The 14,089-nt window shown below is 43.4% G+C and overlaps 1 protein-coding gene across 1 annotated transcript in view; it reads right to left on the reverse strand.

Annotated features, from left to right (window-relative positions):
• Nucleotides 1–14,089, reverse strand: part of ABHD17C (abhydrolase domain containing 17C) — a 52,494-nt gene that overhangs the window by 4,951 nt on the left and 33,454 nt on the right. The window contains exon 2 of the mRNA XM_024193930.3: nt 1,499–1,678. Coding sequence (XP_024049698.1) covers nt 1,499–1,678 — 180 coding nt within the window. The remainder of the gene's footprint in view (nt 1–1,498; nt 1,679–14,089) is intronic.

The raw sequence follows: 14,089 nt of genomic DNA on the forward strand, positions 1-14,089 counted from the left end.
CACTGAAATGCAAATACAATGTTTATATTCCGATTGATTTATTTTATAATTATGTGGTAAAAATGAGAAAGCAAGCAATTTTTCAGCAACATATATTTTTATGTCTGATTTTGTAAGCAAATAGTTTTTAAGTGAGATGAAATTTTGGGTACACAAGATAAATCAGACTCCTAAAGGGGTCCAGTAGTCTGGAAAGGTTGAGAGCCACTAGTTTAAGATATTTTCTTACACTTAAATCTTTAAAAGTGTAGTAAAACTATATCAAAATGTTGTAATATGTACTGGTTTATTAAAGCAATTTTCAGATGCAAATTAGATAAAGTGTGTTCATTAGTATGAAGTTTTAATTATTAAAGAAGTAGGAGTTAAAATATATTACATCTGGCTTTGTCACAGTAGTCCCACAAAATTGATTCTTCGAGGTTCCAGTGTGTGGAATTTGGGCCTCCACCTTTCTCCCTCACTCAGAAAAAAAGAAAGAAACTGCATCTTCCAGAGCACAATCAGCTTTGAACATGGAATCCTTGTGGACATCCCACTTACAAACATTTGTAAGTGTTGCAAAAACAACTGCAACATTGAAGGGTGCTCTCTGGTCCCTGATTTTCACTCTTAGGATGTAAATTTCACTTGCTTTTACAACTCAGTGTTTGATACAGTTTAGGATTCCTGGAACAGCTGTTAGCATCCAGAATGTAAAAGCCTAAACAATAGAGACAAGTGTATTTGTTATCCTGAAACTAATCACGTTTAACTTTCAATGCTGCATTTTAAAGATTTTAAGCTCATTTTAAAGACAACAGCTGAAGTGCTGCCACATATCTTATCAATTGATCTTAGGTGCCCCCCATTATGGTGGTATCTGAGCACCCCAATCTTAATGCCTTTATCCTCACAACACCCTCATGAGACAAGGAAGTATTTTACAACTGGGGACCTGAGGCAGAGAGACTCACAGGAAGCCTGTGGCAGAGCTGGTCACAGAGTCCTAGGCTAGTACCCTAATCACTGCGCCATTCTTCCTGTCTATTGTTTTTGTACAGCAGTATCAGCAGTTAACAAGAAGCCTAAAATTCTTTCCACGTATATTTGCTGACACCACGTACCTTGTAAATCAGAGTTGGCTGAGCAATGTACACTTCTAAAGGGGTGTTACTTTTTAGCTAAAAGCACTTGACAGCGCAACCATAGCTAACAGTTACCAGTCCAAATTTAACATACAATGGATTGGTGGACTGTGTACGAGCATTAAAAATTGAAATGACAAATAGCTGTAAAAATTGTAGGGTTTTCTTTATTTGCTTATTTAGCAAACTAGCATGCCAGTTTGAGACTACAAGCTACTCAGTGGCAAATGAATATATTTATTATCTGTTTTGATTTATAAGATGTGCCTGTCCAAAGCTCAAGATGCATGTCACAATACAAATAAAAGAACACATTATAGAAAAGTTTAAGGTGACCATAGAGCAATCCCTCCAGCAATATTTGCACATACCTTGGGAAAGCATCAAAGCAATATGTTTTCCTGGTGTCAGGAAAAGCTACCCGTAATCCAGACATCAAAGGAGAATGAAGGATTACAGCTGCACACTCATACCGAGATGCCAGGTCCACTGTCGGGACCGTTCCAATACTCTGACCATACAGAATTATGTTCTCAGGACTCACACCATACCTGCAAAGAGAATTAGAAAATATATCGCTTAATTTTTTTTTAATTTTTTTTAATTTTTACAAACTAGATCAAATGAAGAACAGCGACAGGGACAAAAAAAAACACACGTTCTACCCACTGCAGCTCTCCAAAATCCACTCCCAGTATATAGTAAAGGATCAAGTCTGTATGTAATAGCAGAGTAAATCATTATCGAAGTATTATGTAGTAATTAGAACACTTTCAGGATTATCGGCATGCTGGTTCCCCTCAACCATACTTGTGAATGTTCAGGAATCTAAGTTATCTTCCACAACACAGCACAGTAAACCGTGTTTGACACTGAAAAAAGCAATCTTACAGGTATTGCTATCTTAACGCTAACCCTCAGTCTCCTGTTTAAAAAAAGCTCTTTGTTATATAAAAAGTCGGATTCAACCCAAGAGGAGATGTAATCAAGATCAAATTAACTGGGAATTAAGTACAATTGCCTTATTTAGATATTTAATAAAATGCAAGATGGATGGATCTTAATTATTCCCATCCATTCTGCTAGCATCCTAGTCTGTGTGCTGTATAGTTTTCAGACCCTACTTTACTTATAGCTCAAGTTACAGACTGATGTATAGTAATCTGCTGCTACAAAGCATCACTAATATCACAATCTTAGATACTCAGAAATATCAAAAAGTTGGTTTAAAATATTAAATTACTTTCCAGGGTAATCAAGTTTTTAGGATAAACAATATTTGGTCACCACAATCTTTAACACACAAATATAGCTGCTATTCTGAGAGTCAGAGGATATTACCCACAGATCCTCAGTGTACAGCCCACTTTATTACAGGAGGCACAAAGAAATAATTCACTGCAGAGGAATGCATGTTTCCGGTAGGAAATATTTTTTAATCTGTTTGTAAGAGTGCATTTTTCCAATGATGATAGGCCCCATTGTCACTAATACTATCATTGCTATGGCAATGGAAGTCAGAACCTAGAGCTGGGATTCCACCAGGTGGTATGGGGGCAGGTTTTCAGTCCCTTTAGATATGAAATGGATAGCAGCCTGGTGCACACGTGACTGGCTGCTTTACCAGAAACCCATCAGCAAGCAATCAGCTGCTCCTATGGCAGCAGTAAAAGGGATAGGGAAGCACAGGCGCTGACTCCGTGGGTGCTCCGGGGCTGGAGCACCCACGGAAAAATTGGTGGGTGCTCTGCACCCACCGGCAGCCAAGCTCCCCTCCCCGCCCCACCTCCACCTCCGCCTCCTCCCTGAGCATGCTGCGTCCCCGCTTCTCCGCCTACCTCCCAGTGCTTGCCTCCGCAAAACAGCTGGAACAGCGGGAACGCGGCACGCTCAGGGGAGGAGGCGGGGAAGAGGCGAGGCTGGGGTGGAGATTTGGGGAATGGGTTGGAATAGGGGCAGGGAGGGGGCGGGAACTTTGGGGAAGGGATTGGAATGGGGGCGGGGCAGGGGGAAGTCAGGGCGGGGCCAGGGGCAGAGAGGGGTCAAGCACCCACCGGCTAAGAAAAGTTACTGAGAAGGGGGATCATCCTAGGACAGGTTACAGTCTGATATTTAATTTTAAAATAAAGCAAGATTTATTTGGATTGTAGTCTCTTTGAGACAGGGACTGCACCTTCCCAGATGTTTGTACAATGCTTAACACACCGTAACATTACTGCAATATAAGTAAGCAACTATAATAAAAATTTGTCCCCGGAGTGAACTCTATCCTCTTAGTGGTCTGTCACAGCCAGAGTCTGATGTCTTTCAAGATGTAATGCTCATTTAGGGCAAATTTTCCCTGGCTGGCAGAGAGGGCCTTGGATGCAGCGAAACCCTGTATGGTTCTGTTGCACAGGAAGAGACTCCGAGGAGTGAAATCCTGGCCCCACTGACTTAAATGGGGGCAAAATTTCTTTCCAGAAGTCATTTGAAAAGAATCTGCACTCACTTCATGGTACAGTACAGCCGAGAGATTTGGGAGCAGTGCACCCAACTATGCTGATCCATCCACCAGCCATTTCACCCTGTTACTCAGAGAGATGGGTGCAGTCGGAGCAGAGACCACCACAACCTAAAAGTTGCAGCAGCAGCAGAGTGCGTGCGGCATTCCACAGATTATTAATATTGCAGTAGGGCCTAGAGGCACCAGTCAGGCATTCATTGTGCTAGACAATGTACAAACATACAGTGAAGAGATGTCCCTCTTCCAAAGAGTTTACAATCTAAGCATATGGTAAAGACAACAACAGGTAGATGAAGGGGAAGCACAATGCAACAGTGATCTGCTCCCTAGAGTGTGAGCTTTGTAACCCTGTCTTTGCCCAGAGGCTAGGATTTTCCCCATTTGCTCATTTTCACCACTTTCGGTTTTATTTTGTTTCTGTAAGTGGTTTATGTAATTTGTGTTCTCAGCAAAGCACATAGCTACCACAGTGATAGGCCCTCTAGAAGCAAAAAAGTTAAGGCACAATCTGCATTTCGCAGGAAGCAAATCAGTTAAAGTAGGATGCCGTGTGAAGTGCTATAAAGATTGGGGATTTCTACATTGCAATCAGCCCTGTTTCACTGACTAAGTATCAGAGCCATTAGAAGTTTAGTTCTGATTATATCATAGCTGTGAAGTGGCATTTTTGCTATATTTGTCTTTAAAGAATTAAGACACTAATATTGTCCTTTACGGTATACAGTGCAACGTGCTGAAACATGCACTGAGTCAAGTGACAAGGGTGTAACTGGTACCAGAATTAGCAGTGACACAAAGCAGGAAGGGCAACTAAAGACTGTGTTAGTTGCGTAGTTGTCATGTCTACATCACTTCTAGCTAATCAGCATCAAGCAATTAGATAGTGGAAGTTCCTATAACTAGTGTAAGTTATCTTTCCCTTTGCCCTTGCTCCTTTTGATCAGAAGAGTGCCACATCTTTCAGACAAATTTATTTCGAAACAGCTGAACAAAACACCCGTGTTTATATTTTACACATTTACTGCAGGGCCAAAGGACATTTGATGATTCAAGAGCAAGGTCCATGAACAGGTGAAACAGAATCTAAACACCTGCAGTTTTAAGTTTTGATTGGTGATGTCTCAGCTCCTTAAAATAATAAACATTTTATAAAAAGGGAGCAGTCAGGTGGAGAGTGAAGCACAGGAGAGGACATGCCTGGGTGGAAAGAGAGCAGAGGGAGTAGAACCTGAAGTCAAGAAGAGAAGAAAGGAAGAGTGAGGAAAACAACCTGGCAAGAAAAAGTGCAGTGGGGGAGGGGAGAAAGCTTAAAAAAAATATATTTTGAAAAGACTAATTCTTTTCCTCAGGATTCTGTCACCACTCATTTTCCTTCTTAAAGGAAGAATGTTAGTCCACCACCCGAAGAGTGGCTCCTAAAAATATCCTCCATGAAATAAATGAGCTTTGGTCTCTGTGGAAACAGAAGTCCATGTGACTGAATGGAAGACCCAAGCTACAATTTGCAGGTATGCAACTGTGTTGTTTCTACAGAGCTCAGCTTATCTGCCTTTAAGTCTCAAAACCATTGGGGTGAGGAGCGCGGCGCAGGGGAACAGCGCAATTTGGAGAAAGGAGCAAATCTTGAAGCATCTACAAAAATTATATAGGCACAAGAAAGACTACAGTGTAGCCTCACGTACAAAACAAAGAGACCACGTCTTTTACTTTTAAAATGGTTGACAGCTGCAAAACAGAGCATGTTTCTGCAAGAGAAAAAACAAATACTTATTTTTTCTATTGACCCCACTCATAAGTGGAAAGGTTCACAAGTATTTGCAATCACAATACACCCACTACAGCAGGGTTTCTCAACCTGTGGGTCGGGACCCAAAATTGAGTCACCAGAGTTTTTTCAAAGGGTTGCATGGCAGCTCCGGTCCCCCAGGGCTGGCTGGGCTCGCCTCCCTGCTCCAGCCTCTGCAACTTCTGGGGTTCCAGCGTCACTCAGGTTTGACCCAGCCATCATGATGACAGGAGTCCAGGTAGGCCAAATTTGAGTGAGTGGCAACGCCACTCTCACAAATTTGGTCCAGTTGGGGGATGGGGCCAAACCTGAGTGGCACTGCAATCCCCTAGGATGCAATGCCCACAGCGGAGGGCCAAGCCAAGCCAGGCCACAGCACAGGAACTGCCACTGTGGGGTGAATGCTGTGCAGGACCCAACCCCCCCAGGGGGCAGGACCCACCTGAAACCACCCCAGGGTCTCCACCACCAAACTGTTTACTGGATCATGACAGGCCATAAACATTTACAAATGGGTCCTGAGCCCAACAAGGTTGAGAACCACTGCTGAGAGGACATAGTTGCTGGCTACAAACAGACTGAAATTGGGGACTACTCTGCTTGTTCCCAGACACATCACTAGGTCAAACTCTGAAACAGAGACTCAGGCCATCTCAACATGTCTATTTTTGGGTGGAGTCAGTCTCTTTGAAAAAACAGTTTTGGTTAGTCCCTCCCCACCGTTCTCATACCCAACATTTAGCTTTCATATTTACTATATCTAGGGACAGTGTGAAATGAAAGTGCCTGCATTGTAAGCAGAGGCTGCCCTGCTTTTTTTCCAGGGCCTCAGAAATATAGAGCAATAAGTCCCTTTCAAAAGGAACAATTTGGAATTTAATGGCATTATGGGTCCATCTCTCACGGGGAGCTCCAGTAAATCGTTTTCAAGTAACACTAAATAATTTAGTTTGCAAATATGTAAAATAAATCCAGCACATTTCAGCTCAATAGACAAACCTGCCATATTTAGAGGTGATTACAGATTTCTAGAACAATTTTATTAGAGCACATCTCATAACCTACTTCCTTTTTTAAAGTCCTTATTGCTACCCTTTATATAAAAAATGTAAACCTCTGGCATGGATACTTTCAAGGCACCTACTTTCAAGGTAACTGCTATGTCTACTCCTTGTGGAATTCTGCGCCACTGCGCATGTGAAGAATTTATGTCCCCTGCATATTTCTTTGCTTCCCCACAGAAAAATGACTTTCTGACAAGGAAGCAAAGGGAAGCCACAAGAGCAGTCATACAATCCTCTCCAGTACATTTTGGGTGCCCAGGGCAGACAAAAAGTAGACAACAGTCGAAACAAAACACAAGACCTGGCTCTGTGAATGTGTTCACACTTGGAATAATTCAAACAAGGGCCAGAAATATTTAATCAAGGGATCTTGCACAGTTTGATTTCACTAAGCCTAAATTATTTCTGATGATTTGATGCGTCTCAGAGAATAAAAGAAATAGCCATTTATCATTAACTTATGGCACTGGGAAATCCCCAAGCTAATTAACACCGACACACACTGTAACCGTAGTACAGTATTAGTTAATACAGGTTAGCCTTTTAGAGACCATTTCAAAGTGCTATTTTGGAAGCTTTCTTATTTCTAACATTTCTTAGAAGCTTAAAATTTTTTATTCTCTTCCATTTGAAAAATTGATCTTTACCCTTGTGTTCCCAATGGAGTAGGAAATAAATGTGATTTCCTTTATTATGCCCCTGAAAAGAGAATAATTAATTGCTGCTAGCTTGCCTTTATATATTCACTGCCTGCCCTTCATTATATTTAGCTACTTCTATTATATTCAACAGTAATGCAAGGAACCTACAGGTTTGTATCCTGTATAAGACATTAGCTTCAGCAAGTTAGCATAAGGCTTGAGGCCTATATGAACTTTGAAAGAAAAAACCAGCCCAAATCCCAAGTATTGGGGAGCTGAAAATAAAGTGTTTAAGGGGAATTTTTGACCACAGGAACAACCAACCACAGTGTCCAAGAGTCCACCCACAAGAGTGTCATGACGTACATAACAGGTACATGTGCTAAACCTGCAGATACCCAACCACAAGAGCGTCATGGTAATGAATTGACGTATATGATAAGTTGAAACCATTCATATACTAACCTATAGGAGAAGCACACGCCAACTTTAGTAAGATGAGGATATACAAATAAGGAAAATGGGAAATACCCCTACTGAATATGCAAACATAATGGCTTCAGCATATCATATTATAAAAGTTACATTCCCAGCCTAGGGGCAGTAGGAGAAGGAGATACAGTCCCTGGGAGATGCCAGAATGATGACCACTGGTGATGAGGGGGGAAGGTGATGGTGCTGAGGAAGATGATGGCCAACGTTTCAGATTGTTCTACAAGGGATGGTGTGAGTATATGGGTGTGCAGATGTACATTCTGTAGTATCTTTATCTACCTTACTGAGTTGGGGTGTTTGTGACTGTGCTAAATGTATTAAACTATTTGTAAATATAGAAGAGTTCCTATAGTGTGAGTATCAGAGGGGTAGCCGCGTCAGTCTGGATCTGTAAAAAGTGATAAAGGGTCCTGTGGCACCTTATAGACTAACAGACGTATTGGAGCATAGCTTTAGTGGGTATTCCCCCATGAAAGCTTATGCTCCAATACGCCTGTTAGCTTTTTACAGTGTGAGTGTGCAGCTGTGCACATCGGAGTTCCCAACTATATAATAATTTGAATAATACTGGGCCTGATCTTGGGACAAGAACCTGTCAATCCTCAAAGTGATAACTGGGAATTCTTAAGTAATTGATGTTATATATAGATATGGATAGATCGGGCTACACGCTGGAGAAACAGAATAAAATACTGACTGTTTATATCCCAAGGGCTAGTTTTGTCTAATCCTAATGAAGTTAGGCAGGGTAGCAGAGAAGGGAGCTAGGCCCCACACCAGATCATGTGGTCTTGTTAGGGCTGCCTGGATTACGACACTAGTACCCTGTGATATACCCAGTGACTTCCCTCCACAAGGAAATGGACAGGAGCCATGGCTCTACCAGCCCGCTGGGTAGGAAGGAAAGCAGCACTCTTTTCAGGGCTGCAGCAACTTATTCTTCCTCAGGACAAGAGGAGTCAACTCCTTGGTAGTACAGCTACACATCATCAAATCCTCAGGGCTGAGCTCAAAGGTTCAATCTTGCCCTAACTGCGACAATGGATTCTATTACTTATTTATTATGTTAACTCAACAATGAAAAACTTCAGGTGATCTATGGAGTGGTAAGTAACTAAGCAGTACAGAGCCTGCCCTACACAGCCTGGCTAGGTAAGAAAAGGACATCTTATGGAGTCTTTGGTGTAATCTTGCAGTACATTACATTTAAAGTTAGATTTATATGCTATTTATGTAAAAGAGAATATTACTCTTCCAAAGTTGATAGAACTTTTACTTGAATTTGCAGGTCATTTAACCAGATTCAGAATCCAGTGGATAGTCCACCCTAACGTAAGAATGTTTACTTTTGTAAGGTTGGTCAAAATTTGTGACCCTAAGAATAATAAAGCTACTTTTAATAAGAACATCTAATTGTTTATTCTTTGAAGCAGCTATGGGATATGCACTCAATAGTTTTTATAATTACATAAATACAGTTTCAGACACCCTTCTATATTAGTCTAAAATGCAGTTCTAAAAAAGCATGTTTGTACCAGTGATTTCCATTAGAAAGTTATATATTTCAAGACTATATTCACTGCTTACCATCTTCCCCTGCAAAAAGATCTAGAGAAAGCATGCACAAGTATCAAATATTTCACTCTAAGTGAAGGTAAGATTACACACAGCATTAAGCAAGGTCTTTGTAATGTGTGTAAGAACTAGGACTGGCAGAATTTCTGAAGTAGGTATTTTTGCAAATTTAGAGTCCAAGCCTGCAAAAGCATAATAGTGGGCATAATGCTAACCACTGTAAATAGGACCAGGAAACAGCGTGTACATGCCCATATACCATGCTTCTCTGAAGCTACTACCTTGCTGTCCAGAATTTGAACTTTCATTTAAAAATTTAAGGCCTGGTCTACACTTAAAATGTAGGTTGACACAGCTATGGTGCTTAGAGGTGTGAAAAATCCAAACCCTCTAGTTCCGTAGCTATGCCAACCTGTGTTAGGGCTAGTCTACACTTACCCGGTAGTTCGACGGCTGCGGATCGAAGTTCCGAGTTCGATTTATCGCGTCTGGTCTGGACGCGATAAATCGAACCAGGAAGTGATCCCCGTCGACTGCGGTACTCCAGCTCAGCGAGAGGAGTACCGCGAAGTCGACGGGGAGCCTGCCTGCCGCGTGTGGACCGCGTCTGAACCGCGGTAAGGTCGAAGTAAGGTATGTCGAATTCAGCTACGTTATTCACGTAGCTGAATTTGCGTACCTTACTTCGATTTGGGGGGTAAGTGTGGACCAGCCCTTAGATACACAGCTAAGTTGATGGAAGAATGCTTCTGTTGGCCTAGCTACTGTCACTCCGGGAGATGGTGTTTCTACAGCGATGGAAAAATCCCTTTTGTCGCTGTAGATTGCATCCACACTAAGGCCACATCTACACTTACACTTATGTCAGCAAAACTTATGTCGCTCAGGGGTGTGAAGAAAACATCCCGAGTGACATACGTTTCGCTGGCATAAGTGCTTGTGTGCACAGTGCTATGTCAGCAGGAGAGCTTCTCCCGCTGACATAGCTATCGCTGCTCGTTGAGGTGGTTTTATTATGTTGACGAGAGAGCTCTCTCTCCTCGGCATAGAGCGGCTACACCAGGGGTTGGCAACCTTTCAGAAGTGGTGTGCCAAGTCTTCATTTATTCACTGTAATTTAAGGTTTTGCATGCCAGTAATACATTTTACATTTACAGGGGCCGGCGGACGGGACCCCAGGCTGGCAGCGGCCTGAGCCGCTCAGCCTGCTGCCGGTCTGGGGTTCTGTCCACCGGCCCCTGCCAGCCAGGGTCCCGGCCACCAGCCCCACTCAGCCCACTGCTGGCCTGGGATTCCATGCATACAGGCTGGCAGCGGGCTGAGGGGGGCCGGCGGCCAGGACCCCAGGCCGGCAGCAGCGTGCCACTGTAAATCAGCTCGCATGCCATAGGTTGCTGACCCCTGGGCTACATGAACGATCTTATAGCAGGACAGCTGCATCAGTACAGCTGTGCTGCTGTAAATTCGCTAGTGTAGACATGGCCTAAGTGATGATGCTGTCCTAACTACGGTGCCGTAGCTATGCTGCTATAATCCCTGTAGTGTAGTTGTGGTTTAAGAGTCACTCTCTGGCTGCTAATAGTTCTGAAAAAAACCTCAGAAATACAAACCGAGCATAACCAATGCAGAGAGGTCTGCAAACAGCCTGGAACAATGGAGGTGTGACTTGCCCAATACCTTACTGCAAAGCAGCTGGAGGCAGAGCAGACATACCCAGGCTAGCTTGACTGAACTAGCAGGCTAAAAATAGCAGTGCGGTTACAGCAGCAAGGACAGCGGCTCAGGCTAGCTGTCTCAGTACTATTCCACCTGACCCCTTGGGTATGCCCTTGGGCAGCTAGCCATGCTGCTGCGGCCACACTGCTATTTTCAGCCCAGCTGGAAATCACACCTCCCAGCTGCTGTGTAGACAGACAAACCCTCAGGGTGATGTTAACATCACTGGGCAGCCGAGTTAGCTAACAATAAAATTATCTCATCCCTCATTTAAGAGCAGACGTGGAGGGTCCCAGCACTATACAATTTACTCTGTGTGAAGTCTAATTTTGGAGCCGCAAAGTGGGTGCTGCTTGGGAGATACCACCATTTTCTCCCCACCTCACCCCCTTCCCGCAAACAAGAGAAGCCAAGCCAAAAGAGATGAGCAGAACCCTTGGGCATATAAAAACTGCACCAATGGGGAGATCACTCACATAGTCCAGCGGACACAAGCGGCACATATATTGTGAATGTTTGCACAATTTACTAAGTGGTGTCTTATTTTTGCAAGTCATGTGGGTGGAGCTTGGAATCACCCCTACCCAGAGACGACCCATACCTACCGATAGTGGGGGGGGGGGGGGAGGGCGAACAATTTAATGGTTTTGCTGCCCCCGGAACAGCTCAATTCATGCCCCACTCTGACAGGCCCCTCCCTTACCCTCAGTCTCCCCTCCCCAAAAACAGCAGCCCCTCCCTGCAGCGCCCAGTTGTTGCTTCTGCCTCTTCTCATAGGGTGCAACTTGCTGGCTCAGGCAGCTGCCATGCAGGGAGGGGGCCCGGCCGCACCATGTCACTGAGCGGGGCAAGCAAAGCCTGGTGGAAATCTGGGGGGCATGTGATCCTGCATGCCCACCCCACGTGTTGCCTCTGCCCCACTCCCAATTTAACCCAACTGCAAGCAGTGCAGTTGGCTACTAAATTCATTCAAATACCATGATGATAAATCCCCACACACAACACAGTAGGAAGTATTATACTCATTAGTAAACAAACATTTGCAGGATTAGACTCTTAAAGAGAAAAATTCAGCTGTTTTACGAAGAAATTAAGTACCCTGAATTTTGAAATCTGGGGGGGGGGGGGAGAATGTCCTCCAGATTCTAATTATGCATGCACATGATTAAAATAAACCCTTTTAAATATTAATTGTGAAGGACTTACAATGCAGCATCACTTTCCTTCTAGTGGAAATTCCAGTTAGGTATCTATATGCTGTCTCACCATCACTAGTCCCTGAGCATCTGCCATTCCTCTTGGCTCTGGAGTGTTATCAGGGCAAGCTGAAACTGTGACCTAGATTTCAAGTGTTTCATTTCTGCACGGCAAAGCTGGACTTCATTGGAGTTTTTGAAGTACTCCTAGCCTCAAGAGAGAGGTGATCTTGGGACATGAACAGAAATCTATTTGTTACACAGATAGGAGGCGAGAAGTTGCTTCTCTCAGTTGACAATTTTTGGTTTCTTACATTTTAAGACTGTACTGAAGTATTTTCTTAACTAAGGGTCTAATCCTGCAACCATTTACTACTGGGGCAGTGCTGGCACACTTTGGCAAACTGTAAACAATGTGCAATTATAAATTCTATGCACATATCCTGAGCTATATGCGTAATTCCTAAAAATACCTGGCACAAAATTTCTAGATCCAAGAGCAAAAATTTAATAGTTCACTTCTTCTAAAACTTAGAAGGGAACAGAACTAAACTTTGGCTCATGCTTCACAAATAATTCACTGCTTATTCTATGCTTATCTGCCTTTCAGAATCAGGATCAGGCTACTGCAAAAACACATAACATCCTTAAACCAGACTGGGAGAAGAATCATCTCCAATTCTTGCTCTCGATAAAAACAAAAACAAACCACATACCTGTTCCCCCAGCATCAATGGGTACCCTGCATTATCTTCACATACATATGGTTCTCTTCCCGCCCCCCCACAAACTTCATTATGCAGGGATTCAGATCACACACAGACTGCATGTCTGACATTCTTGTCTTTGAAGTAGGGATTTTTATGATTTTCCAAATATTTTAAGTAACATTCTGTTGCCAGACTAGTAGGCCACCCCAAGCAGCCTTAGGCAGTGTGTTCTGTTCTGTTCTAAAAAACTGTCTTCTATTACTTGTGCTCTAGGTTCTACCCATCCCAGTGTTTTATCCACCTGCCCTTCCAACAAGTTTATAATATATTTATTCTCAGCTGAGAGCACACTATATGCTTTCTCTCAGACTGCATTTATCTGAACCCATTTTCCCAAGCATTCTGTACAGTACAGGCAGAAAAGGAAGAGTTATAGAACAGGAGCACAGAAACACAAAGTAGTGAGTCCAACTCAGTGGAAAAGAGGTCTGAACAGTGATTTTCTGGAAGGAGACTACTGAAAACTGGCTTCTGAACAAAACTGAAGTGCTGCTATGATAGCTCCCCAGAAGCAAACAGAAGCGGAAAGTTGAACTAGCAGTAAATACATACTACTTCTGGAATACTTGTTGCATTTAAGAACCTATAGGGTAAAAAGTCCTTTTGTCGTCTTTTGCAGTGCAAGCTTGATTAGCATTTGTTTTGGAAGAATATGATACTTTCTGGACTTAATATAGGAAGACTAGCAATGAGGTAGAAGATGGAATCTGGCTATTTGTTCTGTACTGGTATATTTTAAATAAACTGTTGAAGGCTGTCATTTTGTTTCTTACATAAGAATTTTCATAGCTTTTAGTGCAGCATATGTTCTAGACCAGTGTTTCCCAAACTTGGGACGCTGCTTGTGTAGGGAAAGCCCCGGCGGGCGGGGCTGGTTTGTTTACCTGCCGTGTCCGCAGGTCCGGCCGATCGCGGCTCCCAGTGGCCACGGTTCGCTGCTCCAGGCCAAAGGGAGCTGCTGGAAGCAGCGCGGGCCGAGGGACGTATTGGCCGTCACTTCCAGCAGCTCCCATTGGCCTGGAGCAGCGAACCACGGCCAGTGGGAGCCGCGACTGGCCAAACCTGTGGACGCAGCAGGTAAACAAACCAGCCCGGCCCGCCAGGGGCTTTCCCTACACAAGCAGCGTCCCAAGTTTGGGAAACACTGATCTAGACTAGTTGCTTGTTTAGAAGGCAATGCAAGACTCAAGAGCTTTTTTGCCACTACTCCTCT

The sequence above is a fragment of the Terrapene carolina genome, unplaced genomic scaffold, assembly GCF_002925995.2.
Source record: "Terrapene carolina triunguis isolate 2854851 unplaced genomic scaffold, T_m_triunguis-2.0 Scaffold67, whole genome shotgun sequence".
In the NCBI taxonomy this organism is placed as follows: Eukaryota; Metazoa; Chordata; order Testudines; family Emydidae; genus Terrapene; species Terrapene triunguis.